This window comes from Dipodomys spectabilis, unplaced genomic scaffold, assembly GCF_019054845.1.
Source record: "Dipodomys spectabilis isolate Male_0828 unplaced genomic scaffold, ASM1905484v1 ptg000375l, whole genome shotgun sequence".
NCBI classification, from domain to species: Eukaryota; Metazoa; Chordata; class Mammalia; order Rodentia; family Heteromyidae; genus Dipodomys; species Dipodomys spectabilis.
In genome coordinates, this window is record NW_024871052.1 from 631875 (window position 1) to 654915 (window position 23041).

The 23041-nt window shown below is 53.1% G+C and overlaps 1 protein-coding gene across 3 annotated transcripts in view; it reads left to right on the plus strand.

The window, feature by feature from the left end:
- The first annotated feature begins 16732 nt into the window (after positions 1 to 16732).
- The window catches only part of Nsd1 (nuclear receptor binding SET domain protein 1), a 96530-nt gene continuing 90221 nt past the window's right edge, over positions 16733 to 23041 (plus strand). Inside the window, exons 1-2 of one of the 3 annotated variants that reach the window (XM_042667052.1) lie at positions 16733 to 16830; positions 18144 to 19093. In XM_042667052.1, coding sequence (XP_042522986.1) covers positions 18161 to 19093 — 933 coding nt within the window. In that variant the 5' untranslated portion in view covers positions 16733 to 16830; positions 18144 to 18160. Of the gene's footprint in view, positions 16831 to 17592; positions 17614 to 18143; positions 19094 to 23041 lie in introns of those variants that run through there. The other 2 variants (XM_042667053.1, XM_042667054.1) reach the window with 2 other exon arrangements.

The window sequence follows — 23041 nt, forward strand, 5'->3', positions numbered from 1 at the left end:
GACCCATTCCCGGGAAGGGAGGAGGGGGCTCCCGTGCAGGCTTCCCACACTCCCAGGCCGCTTCACCTGCTGGGAGATTTCGCCTAATCCCGGGTCTGTAGGAGGCAGCTGCAGCTCTCTTCCAGAGGAAATCTCCCTTTTCATTCCTTCTGCCACCGAAATCTGACCTTCCAGGGCACCTGGGCCCCATGGCTGCCCCCCTCATCCTCCATAAGACCCCTGAGGATGGTGGGGGGGGCGTGAAATCGTCAACAGCTGAAGGCAGCCAGTTACCCCACTTCCTCCCCAACTCCCGCCCCTGCCTTCCACGGCCGCTCTTTTCTGGACTCGATGGCTCACATTCACATTGGTGTGTGTGTGTGTGTGTGTGTGCTGGTACTAGGGCTTGAACTCAAGGCCTGGGTGCCGTCCCTGAGCTTTTCCCCACTCAGGACTGGTGCTCTACCACTTGAGCCACAGCTCCACTTCTGACTTTTCGGTACATAATTGGAGCTATGAAATCTGAGGAGCTGGGCGCTGGTGGCTCCCGCCTGTCCTGCTAGCTACTCAGGAGGCTGAGATCTGAGGATCACGGTTCAAAGCCAGCCCAGGCAGGAAAGGCTGTGAAACTCTTACCTCCAATAAACCACCAGAAAACCAGAAGTGGCACTGTGGCTCAAGTGGAAGAGTGCTCGCCTTGAGCTGAAGAGCTGAGGGACAGCGCCCAGGCCCTGAGTTCAAGCCCCAGGACCAACCTCCCCCTCCACCCCGAAAAAAAAGTCCATCTAATGCAGTCTGAACCAGTCCCTACTCACTCCCAGCATTCCTCCCTCCTCCTTTCCCATCTGGTCTCCAGCCCCAGAACCTTCTTTGTGCTTTTGTGCCATCCTAAGCTTACTTACATTACACCCCAGGGCCTTTGCCCTTGCCTGCAACACTGGTCCCCAGCTTCTTCCAACTTGGCCCCTCTCCCAACCACTCCGGCTAAAGTCCTCCTCTGGGATTCCGTATTCTTAACCTCTTGTTTGTTTTCTTCTGCAAGAATGACCTCGGAGAAGCCAGGGCTGATCCCATCCATAGACAAAACCCAAAGGTGAGCTGGTGGTCAGTGATGTGCGTGCTGAGCATGCGTGAGTCCCTGGACCCCTCTTTAAGCAAAAAACTGTTAAGGGACAGCCCCTAAGGCCCCAAGTTCAAGCCCCAGGACCAGCACACAGACAGAGACACACACACACACATTATTATTATTATTATTAAATAAAGGTCAGAATAAAGTGAACAGCTGGGCCATCGTGAGTGATTCAGGGGCCTGGGGACGGATTTGTCCAGTATGGAAAAATTCTCAGGGAGCCAGCACCACCCCAACACCCCCATCCTCAACTCCGCCTTGTGCATGGGGCTTGAGTGCTCTACCACTTGAGCCACAGCGCCACTTCCAGTTTGCTGGTGGTTCGCTGGAGATCAGACTCTCACGGACTTTCCTGCCCAGGCTGGCTTTGAACCGTGATCCTCAGATCTCAGCCTCCTGAGTAGCTAGGATGACAGGCGTGAGCCACCAGCGCCCCAGTTCCATCCCTCTTGAACCCCGACCCTCCCCTGATCTGCGCTCACCTGTCACCTTCCTCTCCAGCCATCAGTCCACCTGGGTCCTGTGACAGATCTCACCTAGCAGAGAGCTGTGGCGCGCACACACTGGGATGTCCGCGCCACCTGCTGGCTATCCTGGGAATTGCAGAATCCCACTTCAGCCTGGCCTTCAAGGTGTTCATCTGAGTTGGGGATCCTGTGAACCTCACTTCGTGGCTGATGGTAATCACATCATTCCTGGGGAGTGTCCCTTCTGCTGCTCTATTTTTTTCAGAATGGTATTTGTTCAGGGCAGTCAATGATAAGCAAAACTATCACTGCCCTTGGATGGTGTGTGTGTGTGTGTGTGTGTGTGTGTGTGTGTGTGTGTGTACGTCCGTGTGTGCACCAGTCCTTGGGTTTGAACTCAGGGCCTGGGTGCTACCTTTGTGGTAGTTAATGGGAGAGAAGAATCTCCTGGGAAGTTCCTTCCTGGGCTAGCTTTGAAACTTCAATCCTCAAATCTGCACTTCCTGAGTTAGCTGAGATTACAGGTGTGAGCCACTACCACCAGCCCCTGGCTTGGAACTTGTGAACCCCCACTCTATTGGGTCTCAATTGGGGCTGATTGTTGGCCGGGTGAATGACCAAGGCTTCTTCCTGACTTCCCAAGGCAACACTAACCCCGCCATGTGTCCTGCCAGCTCTGATTGCGTTCTGTGACTTTTGTGACCCCTTCCACCCCCTCCTGCCCCTCCCAGCCAGCACCTGTGACTGATGGGGGCTCTCCCCTCCCACAGAGGGGTGCACAGTTGGGGTGTCAGGGGAGCGCAGCAGAGATTTGAACCAGGGCCTGTCTGCCCTGCTGCATGGGCAATCCCATCATCCCTCACTCCATGTTCTCTTCTGAAAAATGAGGGCCCAGGTTTGTAGAATGAATGCCCGTGGGCACTGGGTAAATGGTGACTGATTTTAACCTGCTCACTGGGGGACACCAGGAGAACAGGACCGAGAGGAAGCAGATGTCAAGGGCATCAGCTAGGCAGAGCATTGAATGCCGCACTCAGGAGCTGCCGAAAGTTCTAGAAGGCACAGCCAGGATCCTAGCCCAGCCAGGGACGGGGGTGATCTGCTCTTTCCCCCTGGCCTTGGCAGCTTGAGAGAGGTGCCAGGCCTTGAAGGGCAAAGGGCACCGCAGGAAGCCAGAACCTCTCCTGTGTAATCCCGGTGCCGGCCACACGGTGGCGATCGCACACCATCGTCGCTTTGACTCCACTCCGGCCAAGACAAAAGCTAAGTACTGAGGCCTTCTAGGTGACTGGCAGACAGGGCAGAACCCTGGCCCACAGGCTGGTGAGGTAGAGTCCATTTGGTATTCCCAGCTTCCTGGCGCGTGGAAATGACAGGTCCGAGAAGTGAAAATAGCTCACCCAGGCAGGATGGGACCTGGGGAGAGGCACTGGACAACAGAGGATCTCTCAATCTGGCAGCCAGCAATCAGATCAGAAGTCAGCCCTGGAGGTGGAACTTGAGAGGAGACAAAGGAGACTCTATGTTCACTTGTTCCTCTCTCTCGGTAGTTTTTGTGTGCTTGCTGGCTCAGCTCACTTGGTGTTTGTGACCGAGCCTCGCTAATGTCACCCAGGGTGGCTTCAAACTTAACCCTCTGGGTGGGGATTACAGGTAGGTGCCACCATGCCCAACCTTCCCCCTCAAGGTTAGGTCACATATGCAGTGTTTGCAATAGCAGTGGGTGATGGACAGATGGGGTAAAATGATGCCTTTTATATCAGCCTAGGCTCCTGGGACTGGATTTCCAGATACTTTTAGCTCCAATTTCTCTGTGCCAGACATATGCCAGCATTCTCTGAGTCATATTAAGCAGATGCTGCATCCCTGAGCTACATTCCCACCCCTAAACACTCTTTGTTCACATATTTAGCACCTACTGTATGCTGGCCCCAAAAGGCCATACTACTCTGGGCTCTTGTTGTGTGTCATAAATAGAAAAGGTGTTTGGTGATTTTTTGTTTGTTTTTGTCGGTCCTGGGGCTTGAACTTTAGGCCTGGGCGCTGTCCCTCAGCTCTTCAGCTCAAGGCGAGCGCTCTACCACTTGAGCTATAGCACCACTTCCGGTTTTCTAATGGTTTATTGGAGATAGGAGTCTCATGGTCGGTCTTTCCTACCTGGGCTGGCTTTGAACCCTGATCCTCAGATCTCAACCTCCTGAGTAGCTAGGATTACAGGCGTGAGCCACCAGCGCCCGGCTATGGTGTTGTTTATTGTGCCAGTGCTGGGGCTTGAACTCCAGTCTGGGTCTGTCCATGCGCTTTTATTTATTTATTTATTTTGTCAGTCGTGGGGCCTGAACTCTGGGCCTGGGCGCTGTCCCTCAGTTTTTCAGCTCAAGGTGTGTACTCTAGCACTTGAGCCATAGCTCCACTTCTGGCTGTTTCTGCTTATGTGGTGCTAAGGAATCGAACCCAGGGCCTCATGCATGCGAGGCAAGCGCTCTACCACTGAGCCACCTTCCCAGCCCTGTATTACTATTATTATTATTATTTTAAAGACTGATCATGTTTCTGATCAGAACTCTAGATGACCACAGGTTAGGCCCAAACCTGAGCAAAGACCTAAGGTCACTCAGCCCTACAGGCTCCATCTTCCTGCTGTGATTTATCCTCTTACTTCCTGTGTCTTCATGAAAACAGGCACTGGCTGGGTCCTCCCTCCCTTTCCTTCCTTCCCCTTCAAACCTAGCCCAGGCCACAATGTCTCTTTGCTTATGGTCTCAGAGACGTGCGCGTTTCCCGCCTGGTCCGTGGTCCATTCTTCGACTTGTGGTGTCATGCAGGAGCCCTGACCACCGCTTTGTCTCCAGTGACCCCCAAACCTGCACCTGCCCTTCTCCAACGGTTTTCCTCTTCCCGGGGTTTCCTCATTCCATTCACGGATATTTATTAAGCACTGACTCTGCCCCAGGCATTGGAAACTTATTTACATAGTAGTAAATCAGTTCTTCTTGGAATTCCTCATGGTGGACAGAGAGAAAGATGGAGGTGTGGAAGGGATGAAAAGAAAGGAAGGGAAAGGAAAAGAAAGGAAGAGGAGGCCGGTGGCTCACGCCTGTCATCCTAGCTACTCAGGAGGCTGAGATCTGAGGATCGCAGTTCAAAGCCAGCCAGGGCTGGAAAGTCCATGAGACTTTTTCTTTTTTCTTCTCATCCTGCCAGCTTTGAAATCTGGGCCTTGAACTCCGCCCCCTCCACTGTCCCTTCTAAACGATTTTTGCTCAAGGCTAGCATTCTTCTACTTCAGCTATTGCTCCACTTCTGGCTTTTTCTGTGATTAACTGGAGATAAGAGTCTCTAGGAGCCCGCACCAGTGACTCACGCCTGTCATCCTGGCTACTCAGGAGGCTGAGATCTGAGGATCTCAGTTCAAAGCCAGCCTGGGCAGGAAAGTCTGTGAGACTCTGATCTCCTATTAAGCACCAGAAAACTGGAAGCATCCCTGTGGTTTGCAGTGGTAGAGTGCTTGCCTTGAGCAAAAGAGCTCAGGGATAGTATTCCAGGCCCTGAGTTCAAGCCCCATGACTGACAAAACCAAAACCAAACCAAAACAAATAACCTGCCTGTGAATTCCATCTGGATAGAAAAAAAAGAAAAGGTGAGACAGGTCTCAGAGTGGTCAGAGCGACAAAGCAATAATTCTACTGGAAGTGGAGACTAAGGGGTCTGTGCGGGTGGACAGGGACACCTCCGGTGGGGGAGGGGTGAAGAGGCATGGCCGGCTGACTGGGGGCGGGCTCAAGGACTGATTGACAGGTATACCGGAAAAGCCAGGAGGTACTTACCTAACACTGACTATACTTTCTGCAAAGACTGCACCTTTGTTCTGTCCAGCTAACCCAGTTTCCCAATCCTGACTTTGCTTAAGCTCTTTGCCTAGGGGATGTGCAGTTTTTCCAGATTGTTCTGAATTTACCTGACAAATGCACAGAATTTTCCTCCTCCTCTTCCTCCTCCTCCTCCCCCCTCCTCCTCCTCCTCCCCCTCCTCCTCCTCCTCCTCCTCCTCCTCCTCCCCTCCCCCTCCCCCTCCTCCTCCTCCTCCCCCTCCTCCCCCCCTCCTCCCCCCCTCCTCCTCCTCCTCCCCCTCCTCCTCCTCCTCCCCCTCCTCCCCCTCCTCCTCCTCCTCCTCCTCCTCCTCGTGGTACTACGATTTGAACTCAGGGCCTTTCATTGCTACCAGGCATTCTACCCACTTGAGCCACTCCCCCAGCCGCCATTCCCGGAACTTTAACTTCCAAATGACCTCAGCCCAATCATGCATCCTTCTTATGGGATCTGCCTTAGGACTTGGAAGACAAAGCCAATCTGGACACGCCAGTGTCTTGTCATCCTAGCTACTCAGGAGGCTGAGATCTGAAGATCACAGTTCAAAGCCAGCCCAGGCAGGAACATCTGTGAGACTCTGACCTCTAATGAACCAGCAAAAAGACAAACATGGAGCTGTGGCTCAAGGGGTAAGCATCAGCGCTCAGGCCCGGAGTTCAAGCTCCAGTAGCAGCACAAGAGAGAAGCAGGGAGAGGGAGAGAGGTCACCAGTCACTCTAAAATGCAAATCTGCAAACTGCCCAGATAGGGGACCCAGAAGTAGACCAGAGGTCGGAGGCCAGAGGTGCCTCCCCCACTCCCTCAGCAAATTCTCCCAAGATTCTGACCTTTGACCTTGTCCATCTCTCCCGCAGTTAGAGAATCAAATTTGGTTGGCAGATGGTCCTCATTGGGTTTTTGTTTGCATGCATGCGCTGAGAGCTGGAGGCTGAGGCTGTCCTGGGCCTCATGCGTGCTGCAAAAGTATTCTGCCGAGAGCGCTTGCCTAGCATGCGTAAGGCCCTGGGTTCGATTCCTCACTACCACATATACAGAAAAGCTGGAAGTGGCGCTGTGGCTCAAGTGGTAGAGTGCTCGCCTTGAGCTGAAGAGCTGAGGGACAGCGCCCAGGCCCAGAGTTCAGGCCCCACGACCGACACAAAAAATAAAAGTATTCTGCCACCTGCAACCTAGCCACATACTCGGCCCAAGGCACTTGCTTTGTCTGTTTGCTTGTTTTGTTTTTATGTTGGGACTGGGGCTTGAACTTAGGGCCTGGGCACTGTCCTGAGCTTTTTTTTGCTCTACCACTTGAGCCACAGCACCACTTCTGGCTTCTTTTGCTTATGTGGTGCTGAGGAATGGAACCCAGGGCCTCATGCATGCAAGGCAAGCGCTCTACCACTGAGCCACCTTCCCAGCCCCCCCCCCCAAGTTCGTTAAAGGGGTACTTGTTTAGGATGTGCAAACTCCTAGATTCAATTGCTAGCGCCCCTCCTCCCCCCACATAAATAGGAAAGCCATCAGTGGTCACCCAAGTTTTTGGGTGATAACCTGTTTTTCTTCACCTGCCACTCATTATGCCTTTGAGTTTTCCTCTCAGTGCTCCAAATGCTTATCTAGGGTCTTATCACAACTTTAGCTTGCTTGACCTATTTTTAGCATCGATTGAGCAACTACTAGTTATAAATTGTAGCATCTTACCACCAGTCAGAGCAGGATCTTTCCCAAGCTGCTCTGCAACCTCCATGTTCATCTGTCAAACAGGATGGGTTCCTTGGGTCAGAGAGAGCTGAGCTGTAAAACAGAATTCTCACTGGGCGCCGGTGGCTCACGCCTGGCATCCTAGCTACTCAGGAGGCTGAGATCTGAAGATCAAGGTTCAAAGCCAGCCTGGGCAGGAAAGTCCGTAAGACTCTTAACTCCGATTAATTTGCAGAAAAAGCGGGAAGTGGTGCTGTAGCTCAAGTGGTAGAGAGCTACCCTTGAGCAAAAAGGTGCTCAGGAACAGTGCCCAGGCTCCAAGTGTGAGTCCCCTCAAAAAAGAGAGATAGAGAGAGACCTCTCATACAGGCAGAAGGGACAGTAATTTCCTAACAGTTGGCTACAGCCTTCCTCCTCTCTGTCCTCTGCCCCCAAAGCCGAAGTCCAATGTCCTACCCGCCCTCCTTCCCTTGGAATCCACGTGTTCAATACAGCTTGGGTGGGGACTAGGGGTGCATCACATCAAATCAGATGTAGAAAGCTGGTGGCTCCCGCCTGCAATCCCAGCTACTCGGGAGGCTGAGACCCAGAGGCTCCTGTCCCAAAGCCAGCCTGGGCAGGAATGTATATGAGACTCTTATCTCCAAATGAACCAGTAAAAAATTAGCTGGGAGTGGCGCTGTGGCTCTAAGTGGTAGAGCACTAATCTTGAGCAGAAAAGTTCAAGGAGAGTGCTCAGGCCCTGAGATCAAGCACCATGACTGGCCAAAAAATATTAAAAAGCACTGAGTGGTGGTGGCGTGGGCCTGTGATCCGAGCTACTCAGGAAGCTAAGAACTGAGGATCCAGGCTGGGCTGGAAAATCTGTGAGACTCTGTCTTTGAGGGAAGGTTGATTGTGGGGCTTGAACTCAGGGCCTGGGCACTGCCCTTGAGCTTTTGGGCTCAAGACTAGAGCTCTTTCACTTTGAGCCACAGATCTACTTCCAGTTTTGTTTTTTTGTTGTTGTGGTTGGTGGTGGGACTTGAACTCAGGGCCTGGGCGCTGTCCCTCAGCTCTTCAGCTCAAGGCGAGCGCTCTACCCCTTGAGCCACAATTCCACTTCCAGTTTTCTGGTGGTTCATTGGAGATAAGAGTCTCATGGACTTTCCTGCCTGGGTTGGCTTTGAACCTCGATCCTCAGATCTCAGCCTCCTGAGCAGCTCGGATTACAAGTGCCTGGGTTGAAGATCTTGTTAAAAGTTCAAGGCCATAGCTACTCAGAAGACTGAGATCTGAGGGTCCTGTTTGGAAGTCAGTCTGGGAAGGAAAGTTTCTGAGACTATGTCCAACTAATTGGCAAAAAGGCGGAAGTAGTGCTGTGGCTCAAGTGGTAGAATACCAACCTGAAAAAGCTAAAAGAACCTAGGCCCTGAGTTCATGCCCTAACACTGGCACAAAATAAATAAATTAAGTAATTAAAGCCCCAAACCACCCTGGACAGGACTGTGTGTGTGTGTGTGTGTGTGTGTGTGTGTGTGTGTGTGTGTGTGTGCGCGCGCGTGCTCACATAGGTTCAGAGAGGTGTATCCCCTAAACTTGGTTGTGAGGGATTCTCCAATTGCTTGGGACCAGATCTAGAGGCCAATAGTTATTGCTTTTTTTGGGAGAGGGGTATGGACAATGTGGGAGAGGCAGGAATAACCTTTACGATCAGGGAAGACTTCCAGGAGGAAGAGTCTTCTACACAAGGCACTGAAGGATGAATAAGAGTTTGTGGGGGGGGGGGGGGGTGAGATGGTAAGAGGCAGAAAAACCCGCCCCATCCCAGGTCAGAAAGAACTTAGCCCATCCTGGCTCTGGAAAACCGAGGGAAATGATGAACGTACACAGGCTAGGATTAAAGGCAACCACTACACAGCGTGGGTTTGGGAAAGAAGAGGTTTGTCAAGTGGCAACTTGAATCTTTGGGGTTGGGGCTGAAAACACAGGTCAGGTGGACTCCAGGAATCTGGTATGAGCACAGGAAGGAACATCGGCTGGAAGGTTGTCTGGCCTCTGATGTAGCTATGTCTTTCTTGATGGGAAGTCAAAGCTTTGGAGCAAGCCCTGGGCGAGACTGTCCTCAAGTTCCTGCATTTGAGATTCATTCCTAAAAGCCATCAAATCAGAAGGCAGCTGCAGCCAGCAGAATCAAAGAGCTCTCCCTGAGCGCTGCGGGGTGGAGGACCAGCTCTAGATGCAGCAATAGGATGTACGGTTCTCGAGAAGGGTGAGTGAGTTTGTGTCTGGCAGTCAGACATGATAGTAAAGGAAGAGAATCAAGCCTGGGTGCTGGAGGCTCACGCTTGTCATCCTAGCTACTCAGGAGGCTGAGATCTGAGGATCACAGTTTGAAATGAGCCCTGGCAGGGAAGTCTAGGAGATTCTTATCTCCAATTAAGCAACCAAACAAGCCAGAAGTGGAGCTGTGTGTGGGACTCAAGCAGTAGAGTGTTAGCCTTGAGCAAAAGAAACTCAGGGACAAGGCTGGGAAGGTGGCCCAGTGGTAAAGTGCTTGCCTAGCATGCATGAAAACCTAGGTTTGGCCAAGTGCTGGTGGCTCACATCTGTCATCCTAGCTACTCAGGAGGCTGAGATCTGAGGATAGCGGTTCAAAGTCAGCCCAGGTAAGAAAGTCCTTGAGACTCTTATCTCCAATAAACCACTAGAAAACTGGAAGTGGTGTTGTGGCTCTCAAGTGGTAGAGTGCTCGCCTTGAACTGAAGAGCTGAGGGACAGTGCCCAGGCCCTGAGTTCAAGACCCATGACTGACCAAAACAAAACAAAACAAAACAAAAAACCAACCCTAAGTTTGATTCCTCAGAAAATGTACACAGAAAAAGCCAGAAGTGGTGCTGGGGCTAAAGTGGTTGAGTGCTAGCCTTGAGCAAAAAGAAGCACAGAGACAGCACTCAGGCCCTGAGTTCAAGCCCCAGGACTGGCAAAACAAAACAAAATAAAAAAACCAACTCAGAGAGAGTGTCTAGGCCCTGAGTACCAAAACAACAATTATATATATAGTTATTATTATATTTTTTTATCAGGCTCAGGGCTTGAACTCTGGTCCTGGGCACTGTCCCTCAGCTCTTCAGCTCAAGGCGAGTGCTCTACCACTTGAGCCACAGCACTACTTCAAGTTTTCTGGTAGTTTATTGGAGATAAGACTCTCATAGACTTTCCTGCCCAGGCTGGCTTTGAACTGTGATCCTCATATCTCAATCTCCTGAGTAGCTAGGATTTCAGGTGTGAGCCACCAGTGTGGGGCTTATTATTGTTATTATTATTGTTTTTGTCAGTCCTGGGGTTTAAACTGTGGGCCTGGGCGCTGTCCCTCAGCTCTTCAGCTCAAGGCAAGCACTCTACCACTTGAGCCACAGTGCCACTTCTGGTTTTCTAGTGGTTTATTGGAGATAAGAGTCTCATGGAGGGGCTGGGAAGGTGGCTCAGTGGTAGAGTGTTTGCCTTGCATGCCTGAGGCCCTGGGTTCGATTCCTCAGCACCACATAAGCAAAAAGAAAAAAGCCAGAAGTGGCGCTGTGGCTCAAGTGGTAGAGCGCTAGCCTTGAGCCGAAGACCTGAGGGACAGTGCCCAGGCCCAGAGTTTAGGCCCCATGACCAGATCCTCCTCCCCCCGCCAAAAAAATCAATCTTACTTTTGGGGCTGGGAAGGTGGCTCAGTGGTAGAGCGCTTGCCTTGCATGCCTGAGGCCCTGGGTTCGATTCCTCAGCACCACATAAGCAAAAAGAAAAAAGCCAGGAGTGGTGCTGTGGCTCAAGTGGTAGAGCGCTAGCTTTGAGCTGATGAACTGAGGGACAGCGCCCAGGCCCAGAGTTCAGGCCCCAGGACTGGACCTCCCCTCTCCCCCCCAAAAAAAGAGTCTCAGGGAGTTGGAGTTTCCTGCCAGGGCTGGCTTCAAACCGTGATCCTCAGATCTCAATCTCCTGGAGTAGCTAGGATTACAGGCGTGAGCTACTGGCACTCAGCTCAGGCTTATTAATATTATTATAATATGCTATATAATTCACTTCAGAGGCAAGCTCATGGCTGGACTGTATTTCCAGAAGAGAAACCAAACAAATACTTCCAGATACTAGCAGAGTAAACTTTTTTTTTTTGCCGGTCATGGGACTTGAACTCATGGCCTGGGCGCTGGCCCTGTGCTTTTTTTTGCTCAAGGCGAGCGCTCTACCACTTAAGCCACAGCACCATTTTCGGCCTTTTCTGTATATGTCCTACTGAGGAATCGAACCCAGGGCTTCATGCATGCTAGGCAAGCACTCTACCACTGAGCCACCTTCCCAGCCCCCAACCTACATGCTCTAACTTGACTAAAAAGGCCCCGAAGGAGCAAATCTTTCCTATCTTTATTTAAGGCCCTTATCACACTAGCCACTGACTTCTGGTCCTGCTCAGATGTGTTCTTTTCTTCCACAGTCTTCTCTGGCCTCCTCTGCTGGCATCTTAGTTTCCTTCCCTGTTTGGCTGGCTCTTCCTACAGAACCTTCTGGTCCCTCTGGATATCCTTCATGTAAGCAATGCTGTTGAGGGCTTCTGCCACGCTTTCTGACAGTTTTTTTCAGCTCCTTAACTCTGCTACTTCTCTGAGAAGCGCCACAAATTGAATTAATGAATTAAAAAGACACAGTTTTAAGCTGGGCACCAGTGGCTCACGCCTGTCAGCTACTCAGGAGGCTGAGATCTGAGGATCAGGGTTCAAAGCCAGCTGGGGCAGGAAAGTCTATGAGAGTCTTTTTTTTTTCTTTTTGCCAGTGTGGGGCCTGGACTCTGGGCTTGGGCACTGTCACTCAGCTCTTCAGCTCAAGGCTAGTGCTCTAATACTTGAGCTACAGGCCATTTCTGGCTTTTTCTGCTTTTGTGGTGCTGAGGAATCGAACCCAGGGCCTCATGCATGCAAGGCAAGCGCTCTACCACGGAGCCACCTTCCCAGCCCCTCTATGAGAGTCTTATCTCCAATGAGCCACCAGAAAACCGGAAGTGGTACTGTGGCTCAAGTGGTAGAGCACAAGCCTTGAGCTGGAGAGCTGAAGGACAGTGTCCAGGCTCAGAGTTCAAGCCCCATGACCAACAAAAGTAAAGAAAAGAAAAGACAGACAGACAGGAAAACAAAAGAGATCATGGCTTACTGGCTAGGTATCTCTCATCTGGGTAGACTGGAGGTGTGGTTTACAGAAGGGGAAACTGAGGCTAAGGTAATCTTGCCTGCCTGGCATTGACACTTCTTTTCTTTTTCTTTTTTTACCTGTCCTGGAGCTTGAACTCAGGGCCTGAACACTGACCTTGAGCCTCTCTGTGCTTAGGGCAAGTGCTCTACCACTTAAACCACAGCACCATTTCTGGCTCTTTCTGTGTATGTAGTACTGAGGAATCGAACCTAGGGCTTAATGCACATTGGGCAAGCACTCTACCACTGAGCCACCTCCCAGCCCTGGCATTCATACTACTGAGTGCCAGTGTGAAGCACCACAGAATCTGTAGGCTGTGCAGCAAGCACTTGTTATGATTATTTTTTGTTTTGTTTTGTTTTTGTCAATCATGGGTCTTGAACTCTGGGCCTGGGCCCTGTCCCTCAGCTCTTCAGCTCAAGGCTAGTGTTTTACCACTTGAGTCACAGAGCCACTTCCAGTTTTCTGGTGGTTTACTGGAGATAAGAGTCTCATGGACGTTTCTGCCTGGGCTGACTTTGAACCGCGATCTTCAAATCTCAGCCTCCTGAGTAGCTAGGATGACAGGCGTGAGCCATTGGTGCTGGGCTTTGTTATTATTATCATTATTATTAGTGTGTGTCTGAGTGTGTATCTGTGTGTGCTTGCACTGGGGCCTTGAACTCAGCGCTTCAAGTGCTCAAGCTTTTCACTCACAGTTGGTGCTCTACCATTTGAGCCACACTCCCACTTCTGGCTTTTTAATGGTTCACTGGAGATAAGAGTCTTATGGACTGGCAGTTGGATTTCTTATCTCTGTCTTTTGATGGGAGGCACAGGCCAGAAAAAATGGCCCAGAGAAGAGCTGGGTGTACACCCCAGGGTCACGCCCTACAGAGACATGACCCCCTATAACCCTCCTGTCCGCCACAGACTTAGTCCATCTGTGTCCTCAGCCCAGCTGTGGCACAGATGACATGTTTAGCCAGGGCCCGGAGGATTGGGCTTCTGAGACTGGAAATCTTGCAGGCCTGTTCTACCTAAGAATGAGGAAGAACCCCAGGCATTACCCAGAAAACTCTGAGAGATACTCCCCTGGAGTTTGTGCTCTCCAAGACTTGGCAGTCACTAATCATTGCAACTGGGCATTCTCAGTTGACATTACTTGTTCGTTTGGAAGGTATGTGCTGGACCTGGGGCTTGAACTCAGAGCCTGGATGGACACTGTCTTGAACTTTTTCACTCAAGGCTGGTGCTCTACCTACTTGAGCCATAGCTCCACTCCTGGTGGTTCATTGGAGATGAGTGATATGGACTTTCCTACCTAGATTGGCTTAGAACCTCCATCTTCAGATCTCAGCCTCCTGAATAGCTAGGGTGTCAGGCATGAGCCATCGGCACCCAGCTTAGCACTTCTAACTTTCTCTCTCAGGTTTTGGGGTTCTCTGGCTGCCCTGCTCCCTAACAAACTGCCCTGACTGCAGGCCAGGCTGCTGAAGGAAGCAAGGATGTACATTTGTGCATCTGTCAAGTGCTCAATCTGGTAACTCAGTTTAAGTACAGACTGCTAGCATTGTATTTTCTAAGATCCTCCCAGAGGCATTGGAAATGAAAGCCACAGATGAGGAAACCGAGACTGGGGGTGGAGTGGGGGGTGGGAGGGAACCTCAGTTCCCAGGCCCACAGAATCATCAGGCAGGGGGAGGAAATTGGCAGAGGTGTGTGAGGGGGAAGGGGGTGGGGGTGGGGGAAGGGACTAATGATCAATCTGATTAGCTCCAGTTATTTATTAGGTGTGAAGAAGACACCAATAAAAGTTTCCAACATCCACTTGCCCGATGGGATTAGGAGGAGGTTTGGCTTCCTCGGGTGAAAACAAAAAGGCTGGGGTCCCCCGTGGGGCTGGGAGGCCTGAGGGGTGGACCCAGCTCTCCTGTCAATCATCTAGCACCCGGGGAGGAGAATCTCCCCCTCCCACATTGAGGTAGGTCAGGCCCCCCCCCCCCCAGTGAGGTCAGGGCTCTCTCTTCCTTCCACTTCCAGGGGGCGCCCCTTTTCCACTCGCAGCAGCCCCAAGCCCTGTGTCCTCCCCAGCTTCCATGTTGGATTGTGGGTTTTGGATAAGCAAGGGGTGGGGGTGGGGAGTGTGTCTGCTTGCTGGGGGTCCAGTCGCCGTGCAAAACATGTGTGTGTGTGTGTGTGTGCAAGGGTGGAGCAAGGGTGGCCCAGTACTGACACCCCAGGGTCAAGCCCGCCTGCCTACCTCCTTCTCCCGGGTGGCCTCCGGCTCCCCCGGGGTTGGGGGGGCGATAACCCCGCACCCGGACAGACAGACGGGAGCCTCCGGAGGGATGGCAGTCACGTGGCCTCGAGGGCGGCGCCCTGGGGCTTTGAAATGGACTCCAAATCTAATCACTGAAGGCTTTCTGGAGGAGGCGGCGGCGGACTCTGGATGGCGGTCCACGGCCCGCCGCGCTCTCCCGAGCCAGCGACGCGGGGCCTAGCGATCTAAGGGGGGGCGAGTCGCTCCTCCGGTGAGCTTTGTTCTCCCCCGCCCCCCCCCCCCCCCCGTGGCAGGATCAGGATCGGGGCTGGGATGGGGGGGGGTCCCGGTATCCCGGGAGGAGGGGCCGGCCTGCCCGGCTCAGGCCCGGGGCCCGGGGTGTCGTTCCCGACATGCCCTGGCGCTGTCTTTGAGGAATGGATGCGGCCAGGGCCCCACGCTAGGTCGGTGCTTCGCAGGCCGGGCGCAGGCCCTGGGGGGGGGGGGACCCCGACCCCCCGAGGGCACCACGCAGCCCTGACCCCGGGGTTCAGGCCTTGCAGGCTTTGGAAGGGGAGGGAATGGGGGGGTGCAGGCTGCAGGTCGGGGGAGGTGTCCGGGGTTCTCCCCCGCCTCATCCCGCGCACACACACCCCGATGCCCGGGCCGAGCCGGTCTGCGGTGGTGCGGGGAACTGCAGCATCCGCCTTGGGAGGCGCGGCCCCCCCCCCGCCCACCCCCCACGCACGCAGCGGGGCCCGCACCCCAGTGCCAGGCTCCCCCTCCCTCCCTCCGACCCAGACGGGGCGGTGCGGGGATCCGTGGTGGTGGCCCCGCCCGAGGCCGCGAGGACCCCGAGGCCCGTGGGTGCCCGATCCGGGGAGGGCGCGGGGGGGGGGGGGGAACCGCACGGGGAGGCCGGGCCGAGGTGCGGGGCGCGCTGTCAGGCGGCAAGCCCGGGAGGCCGGGCGCAGGGCGGCGGGGTGCGGGCTCGGCCTCTCGGTTCCCCCGCCACCCCCAGCCCCGCTCCCCTCCCGCACGGCCGGGCCGAGAGGGGGGTGGGTGGGGAGCGAGGCGGCGGGTGCGGGGCCGTGGGGCTCCGCAGGCCCGAGGCTCCCCGGCCGGCGGGGCTGGGCGTCGAGCCTGCGGCCCCGGGGCGGCCCGGGCGCGGGGAGGCCGAGCTCGCTGCCTCCATTTTGTTTCCTGTTCAGCTGGGGCCGTGGTGGTGCTGCTGGTGCTGGTGTGGGTTTGGGGTGCGGCCCGGCTCCGGGGTTCACCTGCGGCCGCCTCGGCCCGGGGTCCCCCCCCCAGGCCTCGAAGAACCCCCCCCTTTCCCACACCCCCCTCCCCAGGCCTCCCTCTCCCCGACCCCAGGTGAGCCCCGAGGCGGGAGGGGGGCGGCCGGGCCTCCGCGGCCCGGGGCAGGTGCCCAGCGCATGCGAGCCCGGGCTGGAACCTAAGATGGAGGCCGGGGCTGCGGCGGGGCCTGGGCCGGGGCCGCGCGACCAGGCCTCGGCCGGCCAGGTGAGGCCGGGGAGGGGTTAGGGGTTCGAGGCGCCGCGGGGCCCGGGCGCTGCGGGGCGGCCCGGGGTGGGCGCGGGGGGCCGCGATGCCACCCACGACGCCCGGAGGCCCCGCCGCTCCCGCGAGGCGCGCGAGGCCCCAGGGCGAGTGCGGTGCGGTGTGTGGGGGGGGGGGGGGAGCCCGCCTCAGGCCCCGCCCGGGCCGTGGGCTCGGGGCCCGCGGAGGAGGAGGAGGTGCGTGTGTGGGGGGGACACACGGGAGGGAAGAGGGGGGGCGGCAGTTCCCTCGATTGGGCGGCGCTGGGGACAGCCCGACTTCACCCGCCCTGAACCCCTGAAAGAGTGAGGCGGGGGCGGGGGGGGGGCGCGCACGCGCGCACGCGCGGCGGGAGGAGGGGCCGTGCGCGCGCCCGGGCGGCGGGCCGGCGCCGGGTCGCACGCGCCGTCGCGGGCGCGCGCGCGCGGCGGGGGTGTGAGGCGGCGGCGGCGGCGGCGGCGGCGGCGGCGGCGGAGGAGGAGGAGGCGGAGGCGGTGGAACAGGCCGCGGCCGGTTCGCGCTCGCTTTGCCTTCTCCCTCCCCCCGCCCTCCCCCTGAAGAGAGACGCGGCGGGCGGGGCCGGGGAGGGCGGTGCGGCCCCGCGGCTCCCCTCGCTGCCCGCCGCTCCGCTCGCGCCCCGGTGTCATGAGGGCCGCCCCCTCCCCTCAGCCGGCCCGGGAGGGGGCGCGGGGCACGGTAACTAGTGCGCTCGGGGGGTGCGGCGGGAAGCCGGGGTGGGGGGCGGGCGGCGCGGGGTCGCTCTCTTTTATTTTTCCTCTCTCTTCTCTCTCTTCCCCCCTCCGTTTCCTTCCTTCCTTCCTCCATCACTACCAGCCGGGCTCCGGGGCCTAGCTGACCGGGGCTTGCCGCGAACTTCCTCCCCGCGCCGCCCGGGCCCGCGCGTGCGCGCTCGCGTGTGCGCCCCGGGCCTCCGCCTCACGGCCGCCCCGCGGGGGTCGCCATCCGGGGTGGTGGTGGTGGCGTGTGTGTGGGGGGGGGCGCCCTCCCTCCTTCCCTCCCTCCCTCCCTCCCTCCCGCGGCAAACTTTGCCGGCTGCTGAATATTGATGAGCTGCCCTGGGCCCCGCCGGGAGGTGCGGCCGCGCGGCTGCGGGCAGGAGCGGCGGCGGGCCGGGGCCCGGGCAGCAGGCGACGCCGCCGCCGCCGCCGCAGCAGCCATGTTTGTCAAGCCGTGAAGCGGCGGCTGTTGGGCCTTGGCTGGGCCGCCCCGCCTGCGGCCCTGCCGCACGGCCGCTGCCGAGCGCTGCGAGGCCCGGCCCGGCGCGGGGCGGTGCGGGCCGCGCTATTGTGACCGCTGCGCCCCCCGGAGCGAGCTGCGGAGGAGGAGGAGGAGGAGGAGGAGGAAGGGAGGGGGAAGCTCTCTGCTCACCCCCCTCTTTTATTTTTTGTATGTCCCCATCCTCGATCCTCTTCCCCACCCCTCTCCTCCTCTAAAGCAGATCCAGGCCTTGAGAGCGAGGTTCGTTGGATTCTTCCCCCCCCCCCCCGGGCTGTGTGTGTGTGTGTGGAGGGGGGGGGTGGGAGAAGGAGGAAGAGGAAAAAGACCAAAAATCTCCTCTTTGGAGATCTGTCTATATTCTCTCGCTCTCTCTCTCTCTATTTTGGAATTTTTTTTTTCTTCACTGCCAAAAGGGAATTTGAATGCGCAGCCCAGCCCCAAGTTGTTCGCCCGTGTGCAGGAAAAAGGAACGAGCTATTTCCATGTGGCAGGATTTGCCCCGCTCCGGGTGTGTTGTGTGTGTGGGGGGGGGGTCTGGAGGATGGAGGGGGGGAGATGGAGTTTGCCGAGGGCTCGCCGCCCGCCCAGGCCATTTCCACCCCCACCCCCCCCATCGTCAGCCGGGAGAACTTTTTTTTTTTTTTTCCGCCCTTGGAAGTAACAGCAGAAAGGCACGAGAGGCCACACCAGGCCTGGAGGAGTGGCTGCCATTTTGAAGAGAGTCAGATGGCTTCTTCGCTCGGATTCATGACTGTGTTTTTGGATTCCAGGTTGATGCTGGCCCAGGATGGATCAGACCTGCGAACTATCTAGAAGAAATTGTCTGCCGCCCTTTTCTAACCCGGTGAATTTAGATGCTCCTGAAGACAAGGACAGCCCTTTCGGTAATGGTCAATCCACTTTTTCTGAGCCAGTTAACGGGTGTACTATGCAGTTACCGACAGCCAGTGGAACATCCCAAAATGCTTATGGACAAGATTCTCCATCTTGTTACATTCCACTGCGGAGACTACAGGATTTGGCCTCCATGATCAATGTAGAATATTTAAATGGGTCTGCTGATGGATCAGAATCCTTTCAAGACCCCGCAAAAAGTGATTCAAGAGCTCAGTCGCCAATTGTTTGCACTTCCTTGAGTCCTGGTGGTCCAACAGCACTTGCTATGAAACAGGAACCCTCTTGTAATAACTCCCCTGAACTCCAGTTAAAAGTAACAAAGACGATCAAGAATGGCTTTCTGCACTTTGAGAATTTTACTTGTGTGGACGATGCACATGTAAATTCTGAAATGGACCCAGAACAGCCAGTCACAGAGGATGAGAGTATAGAGGAGATCTTTGAGGAAACTCAGACCACTGCCACCTGCAATTTTGAGCCTAAGTCACAGAATGGTGTAGAAGTGGCCATGGGAAGTGAACAAGACAGCACACCAGAGAGTAGACATGGTGCTGGTGCAGTCAAATCGCCATTCTTGCCGTTAGCTCCTCAGACTGAAACACAGAAAAATAAGCAAAGAAGTGAAGTGGACGGCACCAATGACAAGGCAACCCTTCTCCCAGACCCCCTTTCACTAGGAGAGACGAGCAGTACCGTAGAAGAGCAGTTTAACTCAATAAATTTATCTTTTCAGGATGATCCAGACTCCAGTACCAGTACATTAGGAAACATGCTAGAATTACCTGGAACTTCATCATCATCTACTTCACAGGAATTGCCATTTGTAAGCAGTTTTTGGTACAACTTAAATATATACACGGTTGTATATATCTCTATATATGAGTATATAGATAGCTTTGTACAGGCCATTTAAAGGGAAACTTAATTTGTTTTCGTTGTTTATCAGTACATAGTTAAAAGGTAATAGGGGTATTTTTGGGGGGGCGGGAGGGAGTTTTACTTTAACTTTTAAATTTAGCTCTCTGGTATGAGTTTGGTTCTTTCTTCCACATAGTTTCATTGAGGACCGGATCAGTGATTAACTTTTTAAAGGCATTTGATTTGATTTTTAAAAATATTGTTGTTTTAGAGGTGATACACAGAGGGGTTACGTTTACATGAGTCAGGCAACGAGTGCATTTCCTTCCCTGCAGTGTCATCTCTTCCCTCCTTCTCTCATTGATTTGATTTTAAGATGTAAGTAGATGTTAGTTTGGCCTGCTAGTATTATGGGTTCAGGTGAAAACCAATTTGTTACTTAATGGAGTCCAGTTTCCACATAAAGAAACATAGTTTATTACTTTTACGTCATAGGTGACTTGCTGTAGATTCAAGTGCCTTTTGGGCACAGATTTAAACTGCCTGAGAAAGTTTTCTTGGATATCAGTCAAAATTCAAGTTAGATTGCTTTCTCTGAGCTGCTTGTGAAGGGACAGCGTCTATGGTTTTGACAACTGGCACGTTTGTAGGAGGCTCTTTAATTTTTCTAGTTGTGTAATTTGAAGAATGTGTGTTTATGTGGATAGAAATGAAGAAAGTTTCCATTAGTGTTGGCATAGGGCTAGAGGATACTGAGGAAAGCTCTGGGATGTAGGCAGCATTTCTCTAGGTAGCTGAATGGTCAGTTGACTTTTGAATCATAACTTATAAAAACCCAGAAGTACTTGATTTCCAAATTATTACTTTCAGCTTTAGCTATTGGATTCTGATTTTGTTTCTTCCCAAACACCACAGTCATGGTCTCTTTGTCAGCAAAGAAGATTTGTTTGTAATAACAGATTTGTGTGTAATAACAACAGAGGCCTGAAAAGGGGTATTATGAGGGGAGAAACACTTAAAGTCTGATATTTGAGTTCCTTAAACATTTAACTTTGCCATGCATCTCTGTTAATCTTTAAAGTTTCATAGGGAGAATGGGTGTGTCAATTTGTTTCTGTTAATTCACATCTTAAATATGCTTTGATACTCTGATTCTTTCCTTGGAATTGGCAGATTTTTAAAGATTTATTGTCCTAGACATAGATAAGAGTGGAAAGGCTATTTTGAAAGCCTACTGTCAGATCTTTTCAGACCAATCTTTCTGGGGTTCATGTTGACATTCTATATGGTAGTATTATCTTTATTTTCACAGATAAATTTAGTTTGGAAACTGGATAGGGATATTTTGCTAGTAGCATACAAATAAAAATGTAAACTTGTCTGGTTCTTATCAAACATGTTTGTGGAGTATTGTGGAGTATTGGTTCAACTAAAAACAAAAGTCTTGAGGGTAATAGATAGTATGTTGTGCATCTAGCAGTAGTTAGAGCAGACTATATAAATGAAGAAACATTTTTCAGGGAGAAAATTGCTCCAAGTCTTTGGGTTAGAAGAAGCAAATTTCTAATTTCTTCTTTTATGTCTTTGATTCAAGGTAGTGGTTGAAATGTATTGCTTTTATTTTTTGCCTTTTTTTAAAAATTTAAGACTTAAGCCAGGCACTGGTGGCTCATACCTGTAATCCTAGCTACTCAGGAGGCCTGAGGACTGCAGTTTGAAGCCAGCCCAGGCAGGAAAGTCGGTGAGATTTTTTTTTTCCCCCCTGATCCTATGGCTTGAACGCTGGACCTGGGCTCTGTCTCTGAGCTTCTTTTGCTCAAGGCTAGTGTTCTACCACTTGAGCCACAGTGCCACTTCTGGCTTTTCCTGTTTATGTGGTACTAAGGAATGGAACCAAGGGCTTCATTCATGGGAGGCAAGCACTCTACCACTAAGCCACATTCCCAGCCCCTGGATTTTTCTGTGATTAAGTGGAGATCAGAATTTAATGGACTTTCCTGCCCCAACTGGCTTTGAACCAGGATCCTCAGATCTCAGGTCTGTGAGTAGTTAGGATAATAGGCATGATCCACCAGTGTTGTTTTTTTTTTGTGTGTGGGGGTGTGGGGGGGGGTCGGTCCTGGATCGTGGGGCTTGAACTCTGGGCCTTCAGCTCTTCAGCTCAAGGCTAGTGTTCTACCACTTGAGCCATAGCACCACTTCTGGTTTTCTGGTGGTTAATTAGAGATAAGAGACTCTTGGACTTTCCTGTTCTGGCTGGCTTTTGAACTGTGATCCTCAGAAATCAGTTTCCTGAGTAGTTAGGATTGCAGGCATGAGCCACTGGTGCCAGCTCAGGCCATGAGATTTTTTTTTTTTTTTGGGTTCGGTCGTGGGGCCTGAACTCTGGGCCTGGGCGCTGTCCCTCAGCTCTTCAGCTCAAGGCTAGCGCTCTACCACTTGAGCCACAGCGCCACTTCCGGCTTTTTTCTTTTTTTTTTTTGCTTATGTGGTGCTGAGGAATCGAACCAGGGCCTCGAGCATGCAAGGCAAGCGCTCTACCACTGAGCAGCCACCTTCCCAGCCTGGCCATGAGATTCTTATCTTCAGTTAATCACCAAAAAGCTGGAAGTAGAGCTGTGGCTCAAGTGGTAGAGCACTTAGCTTTGAGCAGAAAATTCTCAGGGACAGCACCTAGGTGTTGAGTTCAAGCCACAGGAGTGGCACAAAAAAGTGAAGTCAGCGTAAAAGTATAAATTTAGCTATTGTTTGGGAAAAGTATAATTAAAAAACTTGTATGTGGTCACATGGTATTGAGATAATCAGACTGTTCTTAAGTTTATCTATGAAGTAAGGAAAATGCCTAGCAAATCTTTTTTTGTTTTGTTTTGCCAGGTGTGGGGCTTGAACTCAGGGCCTGGGCCCTGTTCCGAGCTTTTCTGCTCAAGACTATTCTCTACTACTTTTGAGTCACTGCTTCTGGTTTTCTGTTTTTTTTTTTTTTTTTTGGGTCCCGTCGTGGGGCCTGAACTCTGGGCCTGGGCGCTATCCCTCAGCTCTTCAGCTCAAGGCTAGCGCTCTACCACTTGAGCCACAGCGCCACTTCCGGCTTTTATCTTTTTGCTTATGTGGTGCTGAGGAATCGAATCGAACCCAGGGCCTCAGGCATGCAAGGCAAGTGCTCTACCACTGAGCCATCTTCCCAGCCCCTGCTTCTGGTTTTCTGATGGTTAATTGGAGATAAGAGTCTCAAAGACTTTCCTGTCCAGGCTGGCTTTGAGCCATAATCCTCAGATCTCAGCCTCCTTAGTAGTTAGGATTACAGATGTGGACCATAAGCACCCAGTCCAAAGGTCTTTTAATTCTGTTTGTGATTTGATAGAATGAGATATTGGTTGTATCTAAGAATTTAGTTATTAGAATTGTAAGCCCCATCTGTAAGTAGAGAAAGATAATAAATCAAGATCATAGTTTGTTTTTCTTGACACACAGGCTCTGTGTAATCCAGGCTGGCCTTAGACTGGTGATCCTTCTGCTACTACAGTCTCCCCAAGTGCCAGGATTACAGTGGTGCCCCACCACACGTAGCTTAAGATCACAGTTCTGTTACTTTATATATTTAGGTTGTGTGCCTCTGTGTGTGTATGTGTGTGCTTCTGTGTGTGTGTGCCTCTGTGTGTGTGTGTGTGTATTTTTGTGGTGGTAGGGGGTTATCAATGCCAGACTGGTAAATTTTTTTTTTTTTTTTTTTTGCCAGTTGTGAGGCTTGAACTCTGGGCTGGGCACTGTCCCTCAGCTCTTCATGCATGCCAGGCAAGCACTCTACCACTGAGCTACCTTGCCACCTCCTCTTTTAGACTCTTATCTCCAATAAACCACTTAAAACCGGAAGTGGTACTGTGGCTCAAGTGGTAGAGTGCTCACTTTGAGCTTA